Genomic DNA, 25,208 nt, shown 5'->3' with positions numbered 1-25,208 from the left:
ATTTGCGATGACTAAAACAAAGACAGGAGAATGAAAAGACAATGATGACACATGGTACAGAAGCCAATGAGAAAAGCTGCTGGATGGGACCCATCTTCTCCATGTGCAGCAGTGCAGAGTTTTGGGTATGCACCTACACTCCTTCCACAGGCAAGAGAAAGAGGCAGGACCCTTCAGGGCAGCTTAACTTGCCCTAACACGGACTTCCAGAAAAGCAGATGAACTGGATACCAAAGCTCCAAACGGCTGAAGTTAAAACAAGTGGAAACCCATCCCCATGCTAAACCGCCTTTTAATTTCAGACGTATACACACAGACACAAATATATGCAACTAAATAAATAGAGACAGACACTTTTTACAACCCCTGTTAAATTTAAAGTGCTCTACTCCTCCAAGGCAAACAAAATCTGTGCTGGGAAAGGAAGGGCTCTGCCTGCCGTCCTGCTAGATGAGAAAGTGCATTTGGGGACACCTGTGCCTCCCCAGTGGCACCAGTGTCTCGTGTGAAAGTATTCCCATTAGCTAAACAAAGACTGCTTACTACTCCCTTTTGTAGGTGGACGGGTACTTCTGCAACTTCAGCTACCATCAGCCCCTCTAGCACTCAGGAGTGCAGGTGGCAGAGTGCCTCAGTGGCATTTCCACACTGGAGAGGGTCCCCAGTCCACCCCCACCCCAAACCACCCCCTTTTCTCATGGTCCCTTGGCACCTTCAAGCCCCTCTGTCACCACTTTGGGTTCATAAAATTACACTGGATTCTGCAAAAATATTTTCTGCTGCAGACACTGTTCCGCGAAGGGCAATGAAACGCACCATTTGCTTGCTGCACTTTCCTCCTTGTCCCAAGCATTTTTTCACTAAAAACAAGCTAGCTCTCAGAAAAGAACATGCAAAACGACAACCCTCTTTTGAAGAAAACGCTAGAAGTACGAACACCACAATTTTGGCAAATTAACCTTAAAAAAAAAAAAACAAAACAGAGAAAATGGACTGGTTTGTGTTTCTTTAAGAAAGCAGGGTGTATTTCAGAGGTAGTATATTTTTCCTAAATTATTATAAATAAACTCCTGCGGCAACTTCTATTTTTCCACGGAATACTTAAATAGTTTTGTGCCCAACAGTATAACTAACTAACTAACTCATATGACATAATTAAGCAAAACATTTTCACTGATTTCTTTGTAACTCCTTGGCAGGTGGAGGCGAGTCAATCAATGGGTGAGCATTTCCACTGGGTCTGCTGCAGCTTGTTGGTCTGGCCAGGAGTAATTCAAGGAAAGGCGATAGGGACTTAGCCTTCTGCTTTCCCTTGGTGAGCAAACCTGCTTTGCTTCCCCCTCGGTTTGATGTCTCAAAATCTGAGGGAAAACAGCTCTTGAGTTCAAGTGCTCGAGTGTGGTCCCAAAGCAACAGAAAAGCCAGAGAGACCCAGGTGCTGCGCAAACCCCTCTCTGGGCAGATGCCAGGTGGAGTGGGCTGGGAATCTCTACAGCCCCATCAGAGGAATCAAAGCTGCACACTCTGAGCTGCCACAGATGCAGCTTCCCTGGGAATCAAGTCCTACAGGTGGATGGGGAGACCCTACCAAAATGAGAACTGTCATTAACATAACAAAACGCAGAAGAAAAGGAGAAAGTGTCACCTTTCCTAGCCTGCCTCTGTCAATAACCCCCGGGGGTTCTTTGTACAAAATTCCTGGGTTAAAGATACACTTCCAAACATGAAGCAGGCATTGTCATAAATATCTCGAGTGCTGTTTTGATCACTAGCATTTACAGAAGACATTCAGTTTTGTTCCTCTCTTCCTTTTTTTTTTCAGCTGCTTTTTCCCGCTTGTGATTTTAGACAGCTTCCATGCTTACAAATTAGTTGCTTCCACACATAGCATGGAGAAGGCTACATTAACACATCAGAACGTTTGAAACCTGTGATGATCTTCGTTTTTGAACTTGAGAGTTCATAATAGATTTTTGTAAGCAGTCCAGTACTACGGTGATTCTAATTCCAGCTTGGTTAATTACACAGTAATTAGGTACAAACATCGCAACACAAAACACAGCTACATCATTATTTGCAACAAATGTTAACTCTAAATAAGTGCAACCTGTCCCACAAACACTTGCTATAAACGACTTTAAAATAAAAGTAAAATTTGATGGGGTAAACACAGAAGAAAAAAAAAATTCTCCGTGAGAATTTTTTTTGTTAAAAAAAAATAAATTAAAATAAAAAAATCTCAGCACTCATTTAGAGTTTGGGATCTTGTGAAAGAAAGCTTTAAAAGGAGCAAACCTGATTTGCTGTGGCTGTTGCGGCGAAGGGAACACTTGTTGCAGGAGTTGTTGCTGCAGAGACAGTGGCGGCCGTAGCGTTGTGCATCATGGGTACTTTCAGGAGGGGAACCATGGAAGCAATGAACAGGAGGGTGCAGCATTATGGTAAGAGAAGTGGTATTTTTTGGCATGGTGAATATCAAGAGCGGCAAGCCATCATCATGGGTTAAAACCGGCAGATGGCATGCAATCACAGTGCAAAGCGAGAAAGCGTGGCGGAGAAATAATAAAAAAAAAAAAAAGAAAAAAAAAAGGGAAAATAGCTTATTACAAGTACAATTAAAGGAAGGTTGTCAACACAATCGGCGATTCCCAGAAAAAAAAAAGAGCGAGGACCATTAAAAATGCAGGGGTTATCTTTAACAAGAGGATTACTTGTGCAAACGACGTCTCTACCAAATAGGCCCAGTACCTGAGAATTGTTACATGAGCAATTTGTTTCCCCCAGTATTGATATAAAGCACTCCAAGCCAAAATTCTACTTAAAAAACATATAGTGGCTTGTACTGGGAAGGAAAATGATAAGTGTTTATCTAAGTTCTAAACATAATTTAAAAATTATTTTCATGAATCTTCATTTTGAAGTAAGCCAGATACTTGCTGTCTTTATAATCCAATTTATGCCTTTTTTTTTTTTTTCTACTAGCACTGCATAACTGTTAGACTTTATCAGAGTTAAATTACCGTCTGCTTTGAAGCAAAAATCAGGAGAAGGATGATAATAGTTTTCCTGATTTAAATACTACTTTGTTTGATCTAAAAAAGCAAGGTCGATTTTGTGAAAGTCGCTGCGTTTGCTCATTTCAAGAACGAATTTAATCAGCATCTTCATGAGAGAATTATTAACTTGGTGTTTTAAAGGCTTGATATTTTAACTGCTCATCTGAGTGGTCACTGGGATAGGGCTACAGAATAACAGAAAAATTACTTTCCTGTCTTAGAGGCTGTTGCACTGGGCTTGCATTTTGCTTGTTAATGTTAATTTCAAGCTGCAAATATATTTAAAGGAGGAGCAAGATTCAGATCACGGGTTTCAACAGAACCTCTGTGGATCAAAGTAGGCATTTCTGGGAAACGCTGATAAAACTTTCTAACACACAGCAAAAAGGAGAAATAGGCACACCACTATGAAACTTTAAAACACTGATGAAATTTGCTGGCTTTTCCCAGTATTTTATGATTTTACAGTACTAGACAATATAAAATATAAAGAGAAATAAAACTTGAAAACTGAAAAGCAGACTGGAATTCATGGTATTATGCTTTTGCAGTGTAGTTGTTATAGCAGGTGATATCACATCTAAACTGCAGCTTTCATCTACAAATCTAAACACTCTGCAAAGTCAACCAGAAGGACAAATGAACCTTTAATTCTAGTCAGTGTCTAAATCTCGCCTAGGATTTTTGAAACAAGTGAATATACATCATATACAGTATAAAAAGAGATCAATAAAGAAATTTGGAACCTACCAATACTGCTAGCGGGTGTCATGCACAAAACTGACCCTGCGTGTCATGCAATGATAGGTGAAAAAAGTGGATAAAGGGAAGAAACAGGTTAGCCGTTTAGAGTTAACATTCAAAGTGAGATTCAAGCATAACCACAGAGAAGTACGTTAGTTAAATGAAACTGTAAGGTCATTCATAGTTTTGCTTTAACACAAAAAAGGCACTTATGTTCCTATTAAACTGCTACTGAGTATACTCGGGGACTTGTGGCATGTTCCTGTATACACACAAGATACTTCAAGTACTTTTATCCTTTCACTTAGTACTTCTGCAGTGACGGGGCTTTGTTTACAGAAATGTCCTCGGGTAAATATCACACTATTTGGGGATTCTAGAACTCATTGCATAACTCAGCTCAACATTGTGCAGATCAACTTTCACCAACTTTTTGGTGTGCAGCAGAGTAAGAACTTAAAATGGAATGAGCTGACACCGCCCTGCGGAGCCTTTGCCAAATTTGCTCTTGATGCCAATATACTCATTCTTCACAAAACACCTGAGGTGGAGAGGTTCTTCTAACCAAAAAAAATACTACTGGGACAAGTCCCCAAGATAAACACCTCCAAGTGTGTAACATTCCAGCAAAAGGCTCCCAGCGCACCTCAGAGATGCTCTGGAAGGACTGTTCACCCACCATGTGGTTTAGTGGTTTACTTTTAACCTTTCTGGGAAGACCAAATGAAAAATAAGAACAGCTTGTTTTCAGTACAGTGCATATAGCAAGCTGGTGAAGGTGAGCATGTAAGGAGACTAGTCCCACATACGTGCATATTTGATATAAAGTCAAATATGCTATTTGTATTCCTGCTTAATTACTACTGTAGCCTCTTACTCAACATCATAGTAGCAGCATAACTATGAATGACCTTACCCAACAGTCCCCAGAGAATACACAAAGTTCCTCCTCTAGAGGCTACTGAAACACTAACAAACAGCAATGGGAAGAGAGAAAAGATCTGTTGTTTTTAAGACCATTCACCAAACAATAAGGAGAAGGTGACAAAGCAATCAAACTGATGTAAAACAAACAAAGTGCAGAACTTTGGAGGTAAGCCATGCTAAGTCAAGCCCCACACTTTTTATTAGGGGAGCAAGTGGTTAAGAAAGCAGAGAAGTTATATAAAACAGTTAAGTTTTATATATATTCCAGCAGCAAAACTTGTCTTAAAATTTAACTTCACACACACACACACAGGAACACATTTGAAAATTATACTAATTCAGAAAACATCACATAATAATTTAAAATCCAACAGATAATGTCATGCATTGCTCCTTAGACCTGGGTGGCGTGACAGGCCTTAGATCCACCAAATCCAACCTTCCCAGGAAACATGGGATATCAGATGTAGCATCTTTAACGAAAAGCTCATGACACCCACTCATATAGAGGGGGTTCCACTTTTCCTAACCTCCTCCCATACCCCGCTACTCTCCCCAAAATCCTTTCCAGGTGCTTGTGGTGCTCGCACAGACCAGGAGGTTCAGCACCATGAGGAAGATTTTCCTCTCTGGGTCTGGGTTCCATCTGCTATGTTACCCCTCCGTTTCTTCTCTTTTTTCATGCACTTGTTTTGGGGCTTGCCAACAACCTGGCCCTTCAGGTTTGGTTCCAAAATCCACCCTTCCTACCATCAGAAATTTGTAAGATAAAACTATAATTACAACCGTTAGTTGGAAAGAGGGATGGATAACAAAAAGCACAAAGAACGAGATACTTAAGGAAGCATGAGCGCTCCAAAAGTCTGGAAAATATCCAAATGCTATTTCACTGAAAAAGGTTTCAAGCACTGTATTTTCCATGGTTAATTTAAAATCCTCGGCAATTGCACATAATAGTGATAAGCCCTGAAAGGGAGTGCTTAAGGAATAATACATATAATACTGCAAATTCATAGAGTTATGATGTAAAATGAATTTGTGGAAGTTTCTGTACGTTTGTAAGCACAAGGGCAGTCTTCCATTCATGTCCAAATAGGCAGTCTTGCAACTTTTCTTTTTTCCCAAACACTCCCATAAACGTCAGTATGTTTTCTGCCACAGATATTCTGGTGCACCAACGTGCTAAAAATACGGCATGCTATGACCTACTATTATAAATACAGGGGCAGGCTCCAAGGTTGTTACTCAGGCCTTATAACAAACTTCCATGAAGTCAATGCCATCTGTGTTTGTTTTTATCTTTAAAAAGCATATGGGAATGCTGATAGATTGGGAAATCATTGCGTATTGCGTTTCACTTCTTGTTTAACAGACATTATTTCTATAAACTAAAATAACATCACTGAAATGTCAAGTGCATTTGCAAACACGTAGTTTTAAACAATTCTGGAAATTCACACTCAATAACATTATGATACTAAAATACGTAATTTGTTAATTACAAATTAAAGCACAGAATTCATTAGGCAGGGTATTTACTTTTGGGAACTTTGGGAGTGGGGGTGACTGACATAATTTAGAGTGTTATGTTGTTATTGCTTACACAAGCACCTAGCACATTCCTTCTCTTGCAGTGTTAAAGAGAAGCCCAGTCACCAGTCATGGTGCAGTTCGAACTATCTCTGAATGCCCTGATTTCTACAGAGTTCTGAGCACTGAAATGCAAATTACATTCACTTCTCTTCAGATCACCCCTAGGAAGAATTATAACCTCAGCAGTTATTAGTGCCAAATGCTAGAAAAAGTTCTGGTGACGTTCCAAAATAAAAACCACGAGGTCCAGAGGGACCTGGACAAGCTCAAGAAATGGGTCCATGTGAACCTCATGAGGTTCAACATAGCCAAGTGCAAGGTCCTGCACTCAGGTTGGGGCAACCCCCAGTATCAATACAGGCTGGGGGACGAAGGGATTGAGAGCAGCCCTGCTGAGAGGACTTTGGGGTACTGGTAGATGAAAGATTGGACATGAGCCGGCAATGTTTGCTTGCAGCCCAGAAGGCCAGTTGTATCGGGGGCTGCATCAAATGGAGCGTGGCCAGCGGGTCGAGGAAGGTGATTCTGCCCCTCTGCTCCGCTCTGGTGAGACCCCACCTGGAGTCCTGTGTCCAGCTCTGGAGCCTTCAGCACAGGAAAGACATGGACCTGTTGGAGAGGGGCCAGAGGAGGCCATGAAAATGACCAGAGGGCTGGAACAGCTCTGCTGTGAGGACAGGCTGAGAGTTGAGGTTGTTCAGCCTGGAGAAGAGAAGGCTCCAGGGAGACCTTATTGTGGCCTTTCAGTACTTAAAAGAGGCCTGTAAGAAAGATGGGGACAGACTTTTTAGCTGGGCCTGTTGCAATAGGACAAGGGATAGTGGTTTTAAATTAAAGGACAGAAGATTCAGGTTAGACATGAGGAAGACATTTTTTAAAATGAGGGTGGTGAAACACTGGCCCAGGTTGCCCAGAGAGGTGGTAGATGCCCCATCCCTGGAGACATTCCAGGCTGAGCTGGACGGGGCTCTGAGCAACCTAATCTAGTTGAAAATGCCCCTGCTCATTGCAGGCGGGTTGGACTAGATGACCTTTGAAGGTCCCTTCCAACCCAAACTATTCTACAATTCTATGATTCTGTGATCCTAAAATGCATCTGATGCCTCCAAGCCCTTCAGTGCAGCTGCAGGGAGCAAAGTGTTTTGCCAGTGATTCCATGCACATATGGATGAGAAGGTGGTGGGTGGTGCTCCCCTGCTTGTTCTGCTGGTGTGCAGCTGAGGTCACCCCCAGGGCTGCAAAACAGCACCCAGGGGTGCAGAAGGATGTGCCACAGCCACGGCACAGCTTCCCCACGGCACCTCTGAAGTGTGATGCTTTTCCCAGCATTTTTGTTAGTGGAACTTGGCCCTCTCATCTCCTAGGAGAGCGCGGGGAGATAAAAATCAAAATACTGCTGATTTAAGGTAGGAAAAAAAGGGCAAACTGTGGACAATGATGAACGAGGCTATGAACGTGCAAAGCAGCCTAACAGCATATTGTAATTTCTGCTTGAATTCTTGTACTTTGCAGGAGGAATTCATATCTATAAATGTCTGTGCAGACTTCACCTCAAGTAGGGCAGGGAGCATAATAAAACCTTCCGTAAAGTGCAACTGCCTGGCACAGGGGCTATCTAAGGACACAAGACTGACTCTATGGGGGTACAACATACCTGTCGGGATAAACGCTGCATGTTGCTGCAACTGAGCATTGGCAAGAGCCTGTTGATAGTGCAAGACACTGGGATTGAAAACGGCACTGGCACCATTGCTTTTTTCAAGTGCTTGTCTCTTTGGTAAAGGGTGAAGAACACCAGGAGGAAAGGCCTGCAAATAAGAAAGTTAGTTAAAACAGTGTCATTTTTAAGATGTTGTCTGTAACATACACATAAATACAAAAACTTATTATTTTTTTAAAGCGGCTAAAGATGCCTCATCATGCATATTAACTCAAAGCACAGCAATGTAAAATGAGTGAAATTTTGTTATTGATAGCAAAAGCATGGTACTATTAACCTAAAACTGTAGCAGCACAACTACTGAAAAGAAAGGCCTTTAAAGCAATGAAAATGGCATTGCCTTTAAATAGGTTTTCAAATACTATAGGGAGAAAAAACCACTTATGTTTCATTGCCAAGTATTTTCTTTTTTTAATTTAAATATCACTTCCTATTATTATACAGATTAATGGATTACATTAAGCGTTTTCAATTACAGAAGCAGTTTTATCTCAATTGGACTTTTCATGAGAGAATATTTAAAAAAATGAAACCATGTTAGGAACCAAACTAAATCATCTGCGTTTATTACGTATGAGAATGAGATGGATAAATATCGAGTTTCTGGTAAATTAACGACTATGTGAAATAATTTCCGGTTGATGTTCAAAAGTAAAGCGATACAAATTTCATTAGTTGCTTCTCTGGAAAAAAAAAACAACAAAAAAAAACAACAAAAAAAAAGCTACATGCAAAGCAAAAGGTGAAAGGTCAAAGTACCAGGTCTACAGTTGCTTCGAGAGGTCGCTTCATTGCTTTGGCAGTCGACTGAGTCTTTTAATAACAGGCAGCGAGCACATGATGGCAGTGGGCCAATGGGATTCAAGCGAATTAACATACAGGTAAACAGCAAGCAGAGGTGCATCATGGGAACGGCATTGCATTTGTGGATAGGTGAGAAGGAAAAAAATATTCTGAATGCAATATACAACATACAAAACACTAGGCATGCACAACAACAAAAATGTCTTCTAAAGAAATGAATATTACAGTTCGAATTAGTACCGAAGCAAAAATGCATCTACTATACCTTAGTTAAAAGCATATAAGAGAGTAAAATATAGATGTTTGAAATTCAGGAAAGTTGAGTAAAACAGCAGCTTGCAGACACTATTAAGCATCGTATAAACACTTCACAGAGATGCAGGAAGTTTTAAGGATACACCTATCAGAATTCCTGATAAGTTAGTTAAGTCCCATTTTAAAGCAGAAAACTCAATTTGGAAGGCTACGTTTTCAAATACAAAGCACTAGTGCAAGTTGTAACGCATTACAAATGCTACTAATGCCAGTGCTTTCAGCGTAAGGGTCTTTCAATTAAGAGAAGTAAGTCATTTGACAGATTTAGGGTCCAAAATGAGAAAGGTTCTCCTTTTCCAGTACAAAGCAGAATAAGTAATATGTTTAGTTACACTAACTTATCATTAATTCTTTTTTTTTTCCCCTAGAGCTGGATCATTTCTGTAGATCTTTTTCTTTGTAACTTACCACATTACATTGAGAGGGAAAAAAAGTTTTTCAGAATTGAAAATATTTTTCCTAAATTTTGATACAACCTTCAGGAGCAGGGAGTAAAAATACTGCTCTCAGTTCATAAGCGAATGTTAACATATGAGTTAAGATACTAGTCCAGCATTATTAATAGGCATATACATTAATGTGTACTTCCATAATAAGATCAAACTTATGGCTGATATGTTGGCATTCTGTAAAAAATCTTCTCATATAAAATATTACTTTTAAGTTTTACACTGTAAATAATTCTTACAAACCTTTAGAAAGGAAAGCAAGGTTTACTTCAAAATCAGAATTTTTACTTTTGTTTTTTTAAACACAGGCTGATATTTAGCTCTTTTGAGGATATGCAGATTATGTCTATCTTGACATCAGTATGTGGAAATATGGAACAAAACTAGGAAAAAAAAAAAAGGAGGACAAGGCACAAAATGCCTACAAACAGCTAATGGCCACAAGATCAGCAAGTGCCCACAGGGTATTTTGCAAGACAGCCCTCACTTTGGCTACTCCTTGTTCCTGGCTCTGTTGCACCCAAGTTGCATGAGGCTCACAATGTCCTCTCCATCTCTCCTTCAGCGCACTTCTGGATTACATACCCTAATCTACAGGAGCTACTCATCCATCTAGGGTCCAAAACTCAGAAATAAAAAAGGAACACCTGGTGCAAAGTGAGGATCTGGAGAGCCTTCTTGTGTCTAGGCAGGGTGCTGTGCAGCCGAGGTGTGGTACTCCCCATGTGCACCCCCATAGGGGACATCCCTCAGACCCACTCTGCATCCACCATGGATGCAGGCGAAGCATCACGACCGAATTCAGCATTATGCGATGATGAAGTCCACAAATTCAAATCAACATCATAAAGACTAAAAGATTTCAGCTAATTAACTTTATTATCCAAATGCAGGTTTTATCTGATCTCACTTGTTAACTTCTTATCCCTGGGCTTATGATCGCCTTTCTCCACTTCTCCATGCTCTTCTTAACCTCACCTCCCTATTTTGAAGCCTTTTGCTGGCTTTCCTTGTCATCTTCCACAGCAAGTTCAGTCTCACAGCTTTCCCAACCTCAAGGTTTACACTTGATCTGTTTCTAGACCTGCTCATCAACCTTGTAGTCTCCCACTCTTTTCAGGCTTTCAGACCGACTGTCCATTTTTCTCTCCCACCTCTATCTTTCCTTTCATTTTGTCCTAATAGTAAAACCTCCTTTGCCTCTTTCTGTTGCATCAGGAAATCATACAATGTCCTGAGATGGAAGGGACCCAACGAGGATCACCGAGTCCAACTCCTGTCCCTGCACAGGACAACCCCACAGTTCACACCATGTGTCTGAGGGCTTGTCCAGTCTCTTCTTGAACACTGTCAGGCTTGGGGCCGTGACACCTCCCTGGGGAGCCTGTTTCAGTGCTGCACCACCCTCTGGGGGAAGAACCTCTTACTCATGTCCAACCTAAATCTCCCCTGGCTCATCTTCCTGCCACACTATTGCTCTTTAGGTCCAACTGAGTATTCTTGGTCAGCCTTGCTGGCTTGTGTCTTTTTTTGTTGTTATTGCCATTCAGGTGATTTTTCATTCATTCAGATTGTTTCACATCTATATTAAACAAAAAAATAGTTGGATTTTAAAGAACCTTTCCTGTTTGGTAGTCTAAATATGCCATTAAAGTGTTTTGTACATAATTTTCTGCAAAAAGTCACCCTGAATTACAGGTCCTTGCATTCTTCTACCATGACATTAGAATGCTAACATTTCAATTCTGAGTTTCCAAAGATGCTTCATCTTGCTTCAAGGCTAATGCAATTCCAGTTACAGCTTATTTTAAAGCATAGGATGTATATCCAACCATTACTGAAGGACAAAAAAAAATGAATCCACTCATCTCTCTCCCTTCTTCTGTTGTATATTGCCTAGAAATATTACTTTCTCTCACTGGACAATAAATATTGCACAATAGAAGCTAATTAGAATTAAAAAACCAATCTCCTTTGCTTTAATTTCCAGATGGCATTCAATTTCTGCAAGCACATGAAAGTTTAACTAAAAATCACCCAGTTTAAAGCAGAGACTGGGGATACTATAAGAGAAAGCATTTTAAAACTTAAGAAACGTTCTTCTCTTCAGAGGTTTACTTTCTTGCATAACTTACCCTTTGTCCCTCAAAAAGTCCAGTCTTTGCTAATTTGCTAAATACAATAGCTTGGGGTAGTTATATACCGTACTGTTTTCTGTTTCTGGTAGGCTTCCTACCAGGAGAATAACTGTATTGTCTGTAACTATTACATGTACTGCCTACAAGTGCACAAACCATGACTGCTTAATTATTTGTCCACTGCCAGCAACAAGGAAATGATTCTTTGATTTGCTGCTGGCCATTTTGTCTCCCAAGTCAGATCCTGCAAGCTTGATTTATTTACCTTTATCAATATCACTCTATTTAAATTTATCAGCTTTCCTGGTAGCAACTATAAAATATATCTAATAATGGTAAATGGGTGGGTTGACTTCTCTGAACAGTTTTCAGTAGGAGCTTAAAATAACTGAAAATATAAAGCCCTCAATCTCTTTTCTTCTGACTACAGCTACTAAGCTTTTTCTTAATGATTCCCGTTTCAGTTTACTACTTTTAAACACTCTTTTTCTCATAGAAAAATTGTATCATAGAGAGATTCCAGTAACTCGTCCATGACAGCAGGAAAGGCAGAAGTATCTAGGTGTGAGACTCATCATCTAACTAAAGTTAAAAAATATATGGTCAAGACTTTTTAGACAGTGGGGACAGATGGGTACCTACAAAGGGTAGTTCTTTCTCATCCTCAGACAGGCATTAGTGGTAGATCAGATGAACATGCTGGTTCTTCTCCACTACCTATAAAGTGAGACTAACAGGGCCAGGCTCAGGTCAGACACCTAATATGGGGCAAACTGAATCCTAATACAGTTTTCTACTACCAATCTCTGAGGCAAAAGCTCTCTCTTTGCTTTTCTTCCAAATTTCCACACATATATCTGCCACCAAAGAGCTAAAACAGCGCATGTGCCCCTATTTTCCAGGGTTAATAAAGCTCATCAGTTTATTTCTGCTCGGAAATGCTAGGGTCAAATTTAACATGTAATCAAGGCAGAGAACAGAAGTGGTATAGAGTGTCATTTGCTTCACTGTCTTGGATAGAAATACAGCATTAAAATACGGGCATAAAGAAAAAAAAAGTGCTTCCTCCCATCAAGCAATAATAATAATTTTATAAATTCTTATCTTCTACCAAAAAAAAAAAAAAAAAAAAAAAAAAAAGGCAAAAGAGAAAAGAAAGTACAAGCAAACAGCATTAAATTGAAGCAAAATAGGCATCAAAGAGCTTCTGTCAATAAAAGGCAGCTGTATATGGCAGCACTTACCATTACAGTCGCAGCTGCCGCAGCTGCCTGGGCTGCCACCGCAGCCTGGTTGGCTTGGTGTTGCGCTGCTTTGATTTTGGCCTGCAAATGTGCAGGAGGGTGAAAATACTTGCATTTCTCCCTCATGCAACGACCTTTTATGTAATCCATACACACGGTTACGGTGTTGTCGTTTGTGTCAATCATGGTGCTGTCTGCCGGGTGGGCAAAGCGGCAATCAGTCTCTCCGCGCGCGCAGTTTCCCCGCTGGAACTCCCTGCACACCTATGTGCAAAACAACATGCGTTGCAGGGGGAGAGCTCAGTGCCAACACCAAAGGGCAAGGGCAGCCCCACGCCCCCAAAAGACAGACCTGCTGCCCCCTTCCCCAGTAAAAGTAAAGCTTTTCAGCCAATTCAATTTAATAAAACCTTCATCATCTTCTGGGAGAGGGAAATGCGTCTGTTCTACTTTACGCGCTTGGCTCCTCGGGTAGCTCTGCGGGATGGCAGTTAAATGAATCTGACATGCAACAGAAGCATTCCCAAGTGCCTTTCCTTTTTCCTGTTTAGAATAAAACACCTGGGAAGGATACTTACTGAAGTAACTTGCCCCTGCATAACTGGAAATCACAAAATATCCAGTCCCTTTCTGACTACGCTCCACATTCTTGCAGCTCCACTGGTAGTGAGGGAGTTCCTCTTGCTGAACCCAGGGAAGACATGCATCAGATGCACTGTACTTTTTATGGAGTCCACAAACAAAACGAAGACCTTCCTTAAAAATAACTTTCAAAAACAGGCAAAACAAACATACTGATTTTCCTAAGAAGAAATGTGCTCTTGACACCGGTGCTTGGGCTTTGGGGAAAGGACATTCATTTCTTGCAAGAGCCAATTGGCCTTGTTGTGTTCTTAGATCAGGGATTCTTTGGAGCCCTGCTACGTGGAGATCCATCAACACCAGGGAGGCTCTGCACGTAGCTGGGGGCTTGTCCCTTCAACCTACTGCAGGCTTGGTAACACTCGACAGCTCTATTTCTAGCTCAAGACTGAAGGGCTATAGAATTGCTCTGATATTGATCCATAAGGCTATAAAAGTCCCTCAGTAGCAACGCATAAAAACCATGACAGAATAAATACTGCAATAAAAACGTGCTTGTTAGATATTTCACCAAAGCCTACCTTTGCGGGCACGTATACCTGAGGTACGTTGGAAGAGATGAACTTTAAGAAAGATGAAATTCCATATTGATGTCTACGTATTAAATCTGAGCAAAAGCACTACCTTAAAAATAACATTGTTTAACTACCACTGGCTGCAAGCGTAGAAATCCTGCCTAGTTACAAGGTCTTTTATTCATAGTGACTAAATTTAAAGATCGTTTCTAAAACAATAGAGTCCTTCCCTCCAGCATCTTTCACACAGCCTAACAGAGAATTGTGTTTCTAGTCACGGCGGTGTCTACAGTACCTCCAGTTTATCAGTCCTGAGGAGTTTCTGGGTTGCAGTTGAACTGGGGACTGAAACTGGTGGACTTCCAGGAACAATGACGGGCGGCGTGGGCAGGATCTCGGTCGGGACTAAGCCAACTCCTGGTGTTACTGGCGTTAGGTAAGGAGCAAAGCTAATAGCCGTGTTCGTTCCTATTGTGGGACCCACTGGAAATGTGGGCTGCAAAATGAAAACACAGACCAAAAAAAAAAAACGAAACAAAACAAAAGACACCACAAAAAAAAAAAAGAAAAAAAACACAAAACAACAACCAACCCATTAATCAAGAGCTTATTAGTTGTCTTTTGCATGTTTGTTGTGGTGCCAATTTGTTTTCTTAATCAAAACATGTGAAACAGCTGGCAAAACACACAGCATACTCTCTTCTTTTAATCATGTAACACATTCCAGTGGCATACTAAGAACCGCACTTTATAGCTCTATTATTAGAAAAGAGACTGCCGATGCAAAGGGAGTCGTAGTTTGAACCTGAATCTCTGTGGAGGTCCAGCTTACATTGTGGGTTTATTTACACACCTAAAAGTAGAACTAACATAGACTTTACTGCTTTTTCTCAGTACCTGTTTTCCTTGAGAAAACAGGCTATTTTTCAAAGTGCCAGATTTCATGGGTGAAGCATTATTAACTATATTAAAGCCATATTTTAACAAGAGTATATATAATGAGCATGGCATGTAACTTCCATCTGTTTGCATGCTGTATTTTGCCACCTCCTGCAATTATATGTTACTATGGCCCACACATCAGAAAACCTCACCTTTGTGAATGTTTGTGTGCTCAGCTGTCACCAGTGGCAAGCAGAATAAATATTATAATCTCAGCTGGACACAATATTTAGAAAGGGATTATTCAGGCTTAGCTAGAGTTCATCTTACAAAAAAATTTGATTGGAAGGAATGATATGGGTCTAAAAATCTGTTTCATGCCTTCCTACAGTGAGTCAGTGAAGTCATGACCAGAAGAAAGAGCACTTGTGTGATGCTAAAACGCAGCCAAGGCAGAATGGTGGGTTTGTTACCACCAGCTCGAGATGGGGGGCAGGCAGAACATCACCATGGTCAGACTTGGAAAGTGCTTTAGTTCTGCAGAGCTGACATTTACCCTGGAGAGTGAAGCTACGATTATAAAATGAGGAAAAGCTATGCAGAAAAACAGGACAAATCTCATATTAGCTTTGTCAAAAATTAAGTTCCCAAATAAGCCGGCAGCTGGAAATGAACCACACAATAGCAGAGAGTAGGGAAAGACTTAAAGACACTTAATGAAGTAGGAATGTCCTTCTCATCAAGGTGGCCTTCTGTCAGAGAAGGGAAGCCAGCCATTCACAATATGTAAAAAATACACAAGAGAAAGCACAGGAGCTGGAAGGGTTCTTTCTAACTTTTTTTTTTTAACTAAATGATAAATGAACGTGAATTAGTATCAGGAAGATGCTTTGAGCAGCACATTTGCCAAGATAACCAACTGTACAGAAATGGTATCTACCTGCCCCAGAGAATTAAAAGTGAATAATGTTCTGTTTTAATCAGAGATCAAAACTGCTTGATATCAAACAGCAGGGTTTATATGCCAAGTGCGAGCTAAATTCTTTGGAGCATAATAAGGAACATTTATACGAAACAACAGTTCAACTATGCTGGGAACAATATGTGTTACGTAAAATATAAAAAACAGCTTGGTATCAGCTATAATTTTAAGAATAAATCCACATGTCGAATGACTTCTATGGAATTTTCTTTCACTTTTTATCCATTTGGTCAAGGGTGAGTCATCTTAATCTGGCAATTTCTGTGAGACGGAGACGTAAAACCTGACACTTCGATCACAGCAATCAGTACAGAAGGCATTACGTCAATGAAATTGTAAAGTTCAAACGATGAAATGGGTGAGAATAAAAAAGTATAATTTTGCCACTTCATTTTTTCTTATAATACTATGAGGTGAAATCTATTATTTCATGATAACTTTTCTGGTGAAAACTCAAGCAGTATAAACACTGGAAATATCAAAACACATTACGCCAATATACCAACATACATTTTGATGAGCATGTACAAGAAATTCAGGGACTCCTGACACTCAGTTTTTGTTCATGCCTCCCTCCTTACAGCAGATGTTCCAAGTGTAAAAACACATTCGGAAGAGGCATCTCGGGTGAGCTTCCTGTGACCAAATACAGATGTCTTCCTCTGAGATGCTGCTTATGCTTGGCTCTTGTGACAGACCACAGAAAGACAAAGGCACTTAAAAACCCAAGTAATCTAATCCAAATGTAAACGTCTGAAACAAGCCAAGTGAATAGTAATTAGAAGTGCCTATTTCTTTTGATAAATGGTAAATAGGCCTTGGAAGCCCAACACAGAAGTTGATGCCAACACTCCAGATGCCCCAAGTTAGAGAAAGAAATCCCACTCCAGTGCCTCACACTAGACATTTGGATTGAGAAAACATCATTAGCAGCCATGTGTGAAGAGTTTAATTCCGATTACTTGCCTAACTATGCTTTGGAAATCTGGTACAACTAAGGAGCTCAACCGCAAAGGCAGCCCTAAGCAATTGACCATTTTCATGTATATCCAAAGACACTGCTCATGCCTGCAAGACTCTAGGTTTATGTCACCTTCTGGATTTGAAGTGTCCTAGGCACCATACACATTACCTCAAGAAAAAATGCTGAGTTTGTAAGGCTGCATGCACCAGCAGTTCTCTGTCTTATTCTGGGACACTGAAGATTTTAAGAGAGTAAGAAAATGCTACCCAAAATGCCATTAAGTTTTGTTCCTAGTATTGGGATTAAATACTATTTAAAGCCATTCAAACCCACAGACTCATGAGAAACTTTGCATCCCTATTCAAATAGCTTACTAGCAAATTATGATGATGATGATGATGATGATGATGATAACAATAATAATAATAATTATTATTGTTATTATTATTTTCACCTCCAGAAGGTTTATATGTGAAAACCTTGCAAATCTAGACTAAACCTGATGTGAACTGATTGAAGGGAAAAAAAAAAAAAAGGAGGAAAAAAAAATAGCAAATTAGTCTGGGATTAAAAAAAGTATCAAATCTACAGCAACACTCCATTATATCTTCAAATTCAAACAGAAATGAACATATCTCTAGCATCTCGGCAATTCCTTAAGTCAACAGACGGGGACTATTTTTATCAATACTAGTTTAGAGAAGTTTTGCAGCTCAATACAGTCTTCAACTTTACTTACCAATAACCCCGTCACAGAAACATACTTACCACTGGCTGTAGCGGTGACCCTGGAAACATGAACTGCATTTGCTGGGCAAGCATTGCTGCTGCAGTTTTTTGTTGGATTAAGTTGTTCCTGCCATTTATTTCCAGTTGAGTTTTTAAATGTGTTGGTGGATGAAGGTACTTGCAGTTCTCCCTTGTACAACGACCCTGGAAAAAGAAGTCACAGTAATTGGTCTACTGCTTTTGATGATAGTTTAATGCCTTCAAGCAAAATATTACACCATAAACTAAGAAAGAATTAATGAAATTCAGGGTGTTTCCTGGGAACTATGCAGCAAGCTGGGAGGAGCTGATGGCCTTGAGCTCTGCCTCAGCACACTGCCTCTGATTGATCATTAAGGCTATTCGCCACAAAAATATAAAGAGAAAGGCTTTGAAACAGCATTTTCATTGTTAAGTACAGATCACTGCTACACAATTAATACTCTGAGTATTATCCAGACCGCCTGAACTGCCTCTCACAGTATCTTGGCTAGAGTATCTGGTCAATCACAGGAAGTTCCACTTAGATATGAGAAGAAACTTCTTCTCAGTGAGTGTGTCAGAGCACTGGAACAGGCTGCCCAGGAGGGTTGTGGAGTCTCCTACTCTGGAGACATTCAAAAACCCATCTGGACACATTCCTGTGTAACCTCATCTAGGTGTTCCTGCTCCGGTAGGGGGATTGGACTAAATGATCTTTCAAGTTCCCTTCCAATCCCTAACATTCTGTGATTCTGTGAAATTTAAACCTCTTAAAGAGAAATGTAGCTTTTAAGCACGTATTAAAAATGATTGTGTGTTCATGACGGTAAGGATTTAAGAGGCCACTTTCTGCTTGTGTGCTCTTGTACATTCACCCGTATCACAGTTCACTGCCTTCTGGCCTCCTGTTTTTACTACATCAGCACAACTTTGAACTATTTCCACTCAAGTATAAAAGAACAGAAGTCAAGCTGGTACTTCCACAGCCTAAATTTAGAAGCAGAGCATGGAACCAAATCCAAAAGCACACAGCAAAACAAGAGCTCTTGATCAACCCGAAAGCACTTTTTAGACAGTTATGAGACAATAAAAATAAGAGTGGGCAGTCACCTCTAGGGTGGCTTGTGCTGGAGAAGATGGACATGGAATACACCTCTACAAGCAGTGCATGCTGACAAAAACGTAAGCAGAGCAGCATAAGACATGCTGATAGCTTTTTTCCACCAGAAAGGGAAATTGTGGGGTGCACCAGCAGGTTGTACAGCTGCAGGGTAGGATCTGCTGAAATCAGAAACTCCTTGATGACACAGCTCACAAACAGTCACAAAATTTTAAGAGCTGCGACCAGAGGACCTAGAGCATCAGACAAACTGCATCTGACAGCTTGTAGGAGGTAAGTTTCCAAATTGAGACGTTTTTATAAAGTGCTTTTTAAACTTTCCATTCACTGGTGTAAGGGCTTTGCACTTCAGCACCGAGCCCAAATATCCTCCTAGAGCCAAGAAGACATGGAAATCCCTATGCAAGAACAGCACAAACGTATGCTGACTCTGCGTATGCTTACATATGCACACACTCTGCTACAAAACCTTCAGTACACTTCAAATGTCAGTATTAATGTCATGCTTTTTACTCAGACATTGAAACGTTGGCTGATTCTGCCTCTAATCTACTGTAAGGATATAATGACTACCTACACAGGAGTAAATCAAACACGTCTGCGAAGGTTCTCCAACAGGAATGCAAACGGCTACGTTTATGCTACTAAACTATTGAGATCAGCTCTTAGCTGAACTGTGTCTGGTCACTTTTTGGGAGTACACTAAATGGCAGAGGCTGGCAGTTCAGAAAAGCTAAAAATTTAAGGAAAAAACCCTGGTCGTGGCACTGAAGGACACTTCTTACTGCTGTTTTAACCTGATAGTATAGGTGTAACCACTTTCAGGACATTGTGTCCTCTTTCTGATTTCTGTCATGCAGGTCACTAACTCTGTTTTAATGGAGTATACAAAAAGGAACATTACTTTGCCAGCTGGCATGAGCAGAAACAGAAATAGTCATGATTTGATGGGCACAGAAGAAGGCTGGCTCTTCCATTCAGGGGAATAAGGCCTTCATAATGTCAAATCAGAGCACGCTCAATGCAGGTAATGAGCATACATATGTTTTTGTGTTGGCTGATTTGTTAACTAAGACCTGTTTATCCTTACTCTATTTTCTATATGAATGGCTCATACAGCAAATCTGAAAATTAAAACTGCGAAATCAAATCAAACTACTCTACCTGATGGGAACAATCTACCTGTGGAAAGAAGAGTGCTCCTCAAATAAGGATTGAGAGCAACTCAACCACAGTGGCTCTTGAAGCTCCTGAAGCCTGAAGAGTTCCTTTAGCGAGCCCTCCGCTTCCACCCCTGAAAGCCCACAGCTTCTACGTATCATCACTTCAACCTCTGCAAAGCAACCCACAGTGCACAAAAGACTGGTTATTTCAGAAAACTTTCCAAAATAAGCCAACCATACAAGAATGTACTGTCCTCTCTAAACTTATTCATGTCTGTGCCTCATTTACTAGTTTTTTGAGCTCCTGGTTAGCAATGAACGTACTATAAAAGAGTTGTGTGGCCCCATCACGCTACTATAGAAAGTTCTGTAAACAGATCAAGCTTTGTTGAAATGAAATGACCCAAAATAAACCACAGTGGAATGAGCACTGAAAATGGTGAGCAGATTAATCCAGCCCTAGCTACCAAAATTAAATAAATTCTGAGGCCAGCTTTCACTTTTTTGACCCACAATCATTGGGGGAAAATGCCTATATAAGCAACTTTCATTCCTTTTTTAACAAATGCTCCATGTCCCTGTGAACTCTTGATGAAAATAGAGACAAAACAGGCAGATTCCCAACTATCAACCAATGCAGGAACAAATATTCAAACTTGTGGTGTCATCTGGATCCTGGAATTTTGTTTATTAAAAAGTCAAATATGACTTGACTCAGTTCCACTGAGACAGCAGCACGTATCAGCCAAACAGAACACCACATGCAGGAGCATTCAACATGTTGGGTCAGCATCTCTAGTAAGAGCCCACTTCGGATTCTTGCAAAAAATTATTATGCTAGTCAGCTACCTCGTAATAAATACAGAGACAAAACTGAGTGCTTTAACTTTTGGATGCATCAGTATGAGGCCTCTGGAGCAAGGCTTGGTTCATCATAGCTCTTAAAACCCCAGCAGTTCAGGAGCTGCTCCACAGTCCCCCAGCACATGGCAGCACAGACACTGTCAGCAGGATGGGGCAGGCAGCAGGAGAAATAATTGCTCCATACAACTTTTAACCTGCTCCCACATATAAGCCAGAGTCCAGAAACTGAGGGCACAGGCAAATGGGTTTGAAGCTCGGGCCCTAGAAACTCTTGCCACCTGGGAATTGAAGATTACCAACAAGCACATCATAAGCTGTTGTGCACTTCCCATGCAAGTTCATCCCCAAAAAATCACCTTCACTGAGCTGCCTCCTTATCTGCAATGGATAGTAATGACGAATCACAGAATCGTTTCAGTTGAAAGAGACCCTCAGGATCATCAAGTCCAACCATAACCTAAGCTAACTCCAGCACTAAACCATGTCCCTAAGAAACTTGTCTAAATGCCTTTTAAACACCTCCAGGGATGGTGACTCCACCACTTCCCTGAGCAGCCTGTTCCAATGTCTGACAACCCTTTCTGTGAAGAATTTTTTCCTAATATCCAATCTGAACCTCCCCTGGTGCAACTTGTGGCCATTTCCTCATGTCTTATCACTTGCTATTCGGGAGATCAACACCCTCCATGCTACAACCTCCTTTCAGGTAGTTGTAGACAGCAATAAGACATCACATGAAATTCCCAGCACCCTCTTACTCCCCTCATTCTGCAAGTACGGTACCTCCCCTCTGACCCTTCATTCCTGCATCTTTGTCCTTACACATAGTGCCACATTTTAGGCAGCTAACGGAAAGTTTTAGCAGAAAAAACTGCTTTTCTACTACTAATTATCCAGAACAGGAACATGCTGTGGCTCGTGTCGGGGGTGTGCCACAGGCTTCGTTCCACTAAAGAAGTGGGAAAGGGAAAGGTTGCACCAAGGAGCTGGGAACTCCAGTGCCCACCAGCCAGGTACAGCATTGAGAGGGAGACCATTGCTTCTGCAGGAGCAATGGTCTTGGAAGCTGCTACCTCACTTAATAAGCCATGTTACACCATTGACTTGCTTTTTTTAAAAAAAATCAATAGATTTCCCTATTGAGAATAATAGCTAGTTTGCTTAAAATCATTGGCACAATACAGCCCACAGACTGGAATATATCAAAAAGTTAGGTATGTGCTAAGAATTATTTTAAAATAAGCAAAACGAGGCGAGTGCAGAAGTAACACTGCGTAACTCTGGATACTAAAATAACTACATGTTGTACAACCACATCTCTGACTTGAATGTTTTATAGATCTATAGTTTTCTTCAATATTTTACTATTGCTCTAATAGTAACAACAATAATAATTCATCCAGGCCCAGGCTGGGAATTGCTTATGCACAATAATGAGTTAGTTTTCACTTACTAAAATTACCTTTATCTTTCATCAAAATAAGATGTTCAAATTAAAAAGCAAAAAATCAGGCAAAACAATGTTTCTTTTATCATGTTACACCATTGACTTTTTTTTTTTTAATGAGCAGATTTCCTATTAAGAACAGCAGGTAGTTTGCCTGAAATCAATGGCACAAAACAGCCCACAGATTGGAGTATATTAAAAAGCTAGGTATGTGCTAAGAATTATCATTTTAAAATCAGCAAAATGAGGTAAGTGCAGAAGTAACACTAATAACAACTAAAGCATCTACAACCATTTTGCTCAGGTACTGAATTCTGCTTTTAAGATGGGAGTCAATACATATTCTTGGCATGCTAATCATAAAATCACACTAGTAAATATAAGACCCCAAATTTACAGTCAATCCACAACTGCTGAAAGACACTTTTCGGCAGCACAACATGGTGATATTTTTTGGCAAAAGGGGAGGCTAATTCAGGTTGGAAGAGATCATGAGAGGTTCTCAGTCCAACCTGCTCAGAGCAGGGTCAGCCATGGGGTCAGGCCAGGTTGCTCCAGCCAGGTCTTAGATAACTCCATAAGTGGAGGCCTGCGTAACCTCTCTGAGGAGTCTCATCTGCTGCTTGGTTGTCCTCACAATGAAGATGATTTCCTTTACATTCAGTCTGAACCTGCCTAGTTTCAGCTTATGCTGGTGGCCTTGTGTCCTCCCACCATACACAGCCGCAAGGAGCTGGGCTGCACCTTTGGACAACCTCCTTGTTCTTCAAGGCTGCTCTCACAGGAGGAGCATCACCGCACAATGTTGTCAGGTTGTCTTCTGTTAGTGTGCCTGTCTCAGGTTTGAACCCTGAGGGATACATGTTAGGTTTTTTAAACCTATCAGCTACATTAAGACTCCCTCTATGCTTTAACTCATAGTTTGTGAAGGAAGCAGCCATAGTTACCTGCCATCCTATCAATGCAGCAGTGTCATCCACCATCAAAACAACCAAATTATTTGTATTTTCCTTAAATACAGTTGAAATGGGGAAAGTCCAGCTTGAAGCTAAGCGTACAAATCCAAAGTTAACTGAGACAACTCATTGATACTATTAGTGAGAAACTACAGAGGAAGCCTCCCCCGCCTCACAGTACAGCCTAACATCTGACATGGGTCAACCCATCACATTTGAAAAACAGATCATCCAATGAAGAGCAGAAACAGGGAGGCCTCCTTTTTTGCAGACATCTGTCCTTTGTGTCAAACTTCTCTCCCCAGGATGCTTCCAGCTAGCCTCCACCTCTGCTCTCCCTAAACTCACAGTTTTCTCCTGCATGCCCTCCTCCCCGAGAACACCCTCCCACCTCTCCTAACTATAGACCAGGAAACAACTCACACGATAAATATAACTTGCTCAAGCCACGTGTGTCCTGAAGGACCAGCCAAAACATGCACGCGGCTGGCGGACCACGCTCAGGAGCGGTGCAGTGCACGCTCGCACCTTTTCCTTAACAGGGTAGTAATTCGGATCTCTCTCTTCTACCCAGACATTGATTTTTGGATAGCCAGTTACAATTTTACAATATGTCTTTGAAATGCCAGTGTCTAGCAACTTCAGTTGAAATTTGCCAGGGTGTTCAGAAGTTTTTAGGGTGAAGTTGGCAAAAAATATGGGTAGTATAATTATGCAAAACCTGTTTCCTTAAGAAAACAAGCTAAAACTAACAAAGGCAGATGAAATTGTATGATCTCTCATGATTGAATATGCAGTGTCATTAAAAAAAGTATACAATTTCCAAGACATGGATGGTTTTAGAAGGCATCTGAGCAACTGGTTGTACAAGGGCAAAAAGACTTTCTGGTTTCCAGCTAGACGCTCTGAGATCCCAACATTTGCTGGAGTTACAAAACACACACACACACAAATTTTTTAAACAGAGCAATAATCACCTGATGCCACAACCACTTTTCCTCTAGGAAAAAAAGATAAAAATGCAATTTTCTGTATCTTGCAGCTTCAGCGAACATGTTTGTAAAGATCAGATCACATTTTAACAAACTAATGCACTTGCAACTGTGGGCATGCAAGCTAGCTAGCTAGCCATCACCTGTTTGTTATTGATATTAGATACCTGGAGATATTACATAGTGTTCAAGCCTTGGCAGGGCGAGAGTGCCACAGGCCGCTGTGTGGGGCGGTGGCAGCACACAGCAAGAATAGCCACAAAGACAGCAGTGTCAGCAGCTGCGGAGGTACCTGAGCCCTAAATACTCCTCCGGCAGAGTTTCTGACAAGAGCAGAAACTGCTTCTTCTCCTTCGGTGTTCCTCCTCAGCAGCCCCCTCAGTGAATTCTGGTTGGGAACGTGTGTGGCCTGACCCAATCAATTTGACAGTTTCACCATTGCATAAATCAGGAGCTTCTCAATTCCAATAATCCCGGGCTCCCTGGGGCTAAAAATAGAGCCAGTCAATAGCAGGGCAGGGTATTTTGAGATACTTAAGCTTCTGCTTCTGTCCATAGACAGCCACACTAACTCTACCACCCCAGAATATCCAGTTCAAATGCTATTTTTCAAAAGCAGAAACACCAAAAAGAAAAAAAAAACCACAAAACCAAAAACAAAAAAACCCCAATCAAAACACTGTGTGCTCATACACAGAGAGGAATGATTCCTCTTGTTCTACAGGACTTGCATTCATGCATTTCCCTATATATTTTAGTGTGTCAGAGCTCAACCACCAGCAGTACTTTCAACACTCACGGAAAACCACTGGACTTCAGTTTGGGCTGAGTTAAAAAGTATTTTCCATCTAGCATCACAATGTGGGAATTCAATTTTCCAGTGCAGGTCTATCTGCTTCCTAATTTGTCTCAGAAAGTAGAAAAACAGATACCATGCCTCC

The 25,208-nt window shown here is 40.8% G+C and overlaps 1 protein-coding gene across 14 annotated transcripts in view; it reads right to left on the bottom strand.

The window, feature by feature from the left end:
• Positions 1-25,208, bottom strand: part of MBNL2 (muscleblind like splicing regulator 2) — a 111,772-nt gene that overhangs the window by 16,259 nt on the left and 70,305 nt on the right. For 7 of the 14 annotated variants that reach the window (XM_071806837.1, XM_065829755.2, XM_071806832.1 and 4 more), the window contains 7 exons: positions 17,744-17,908; positions 14,443-14,643; positions 12,991-13,254; positions 8,800-8,853; positions 7,975-8,128; positions 3,807-3,842; positions 2,296-2,390 (listed from right to left, as the gene is read on the bottom strand). In XM_071806837.1, the coding sequence (XP_071662938.1) occupies positions 2,296-2,390; positions 3,807-3,842; positions 7,975-8,128; positions 8,800-8,853; positions 12,991-13,254; positions 14,443-14,643; positions 17,744-17,797 (858 nt within the window). In that variant the 5' untranslated portion in view covers positions 17,798-17,908. Of the gene's footprint in view, positions 1-2,295; positions 2,391-3,806; positions 3,843-7,974; positions 8,129-8,799; positions 8,854-12,990; positions 13,255-14,442; positions 14,644-17,743; positions 17,909-20,009; positions 20,179-25,208 lie in introns of all 14 variants that reach the window. The other 7 variants (XM_071806821.1, XM_071806825.1, XM_065829748.2 and 4 more) reach the window with 7 other exon arrangements.

Source organism: Patagioenas fasciata, chromosome 1, assembly GCF_037038585.1.
Source record: "Patagioenas fasciata isolate bPatFas1 chromosome 1, bPatFas1.hap1, whole genome shotgun sequence".
NCBI classification, from domain to species: Eukaryota; Metazoa; Chordata; class Aves; order Columbiformes; family Columbidae; genus Patagioenas; species Patagioenas fasciata.
This window is presented reverse-complemented; position numbering and strand designations above follow the sequence as displayed.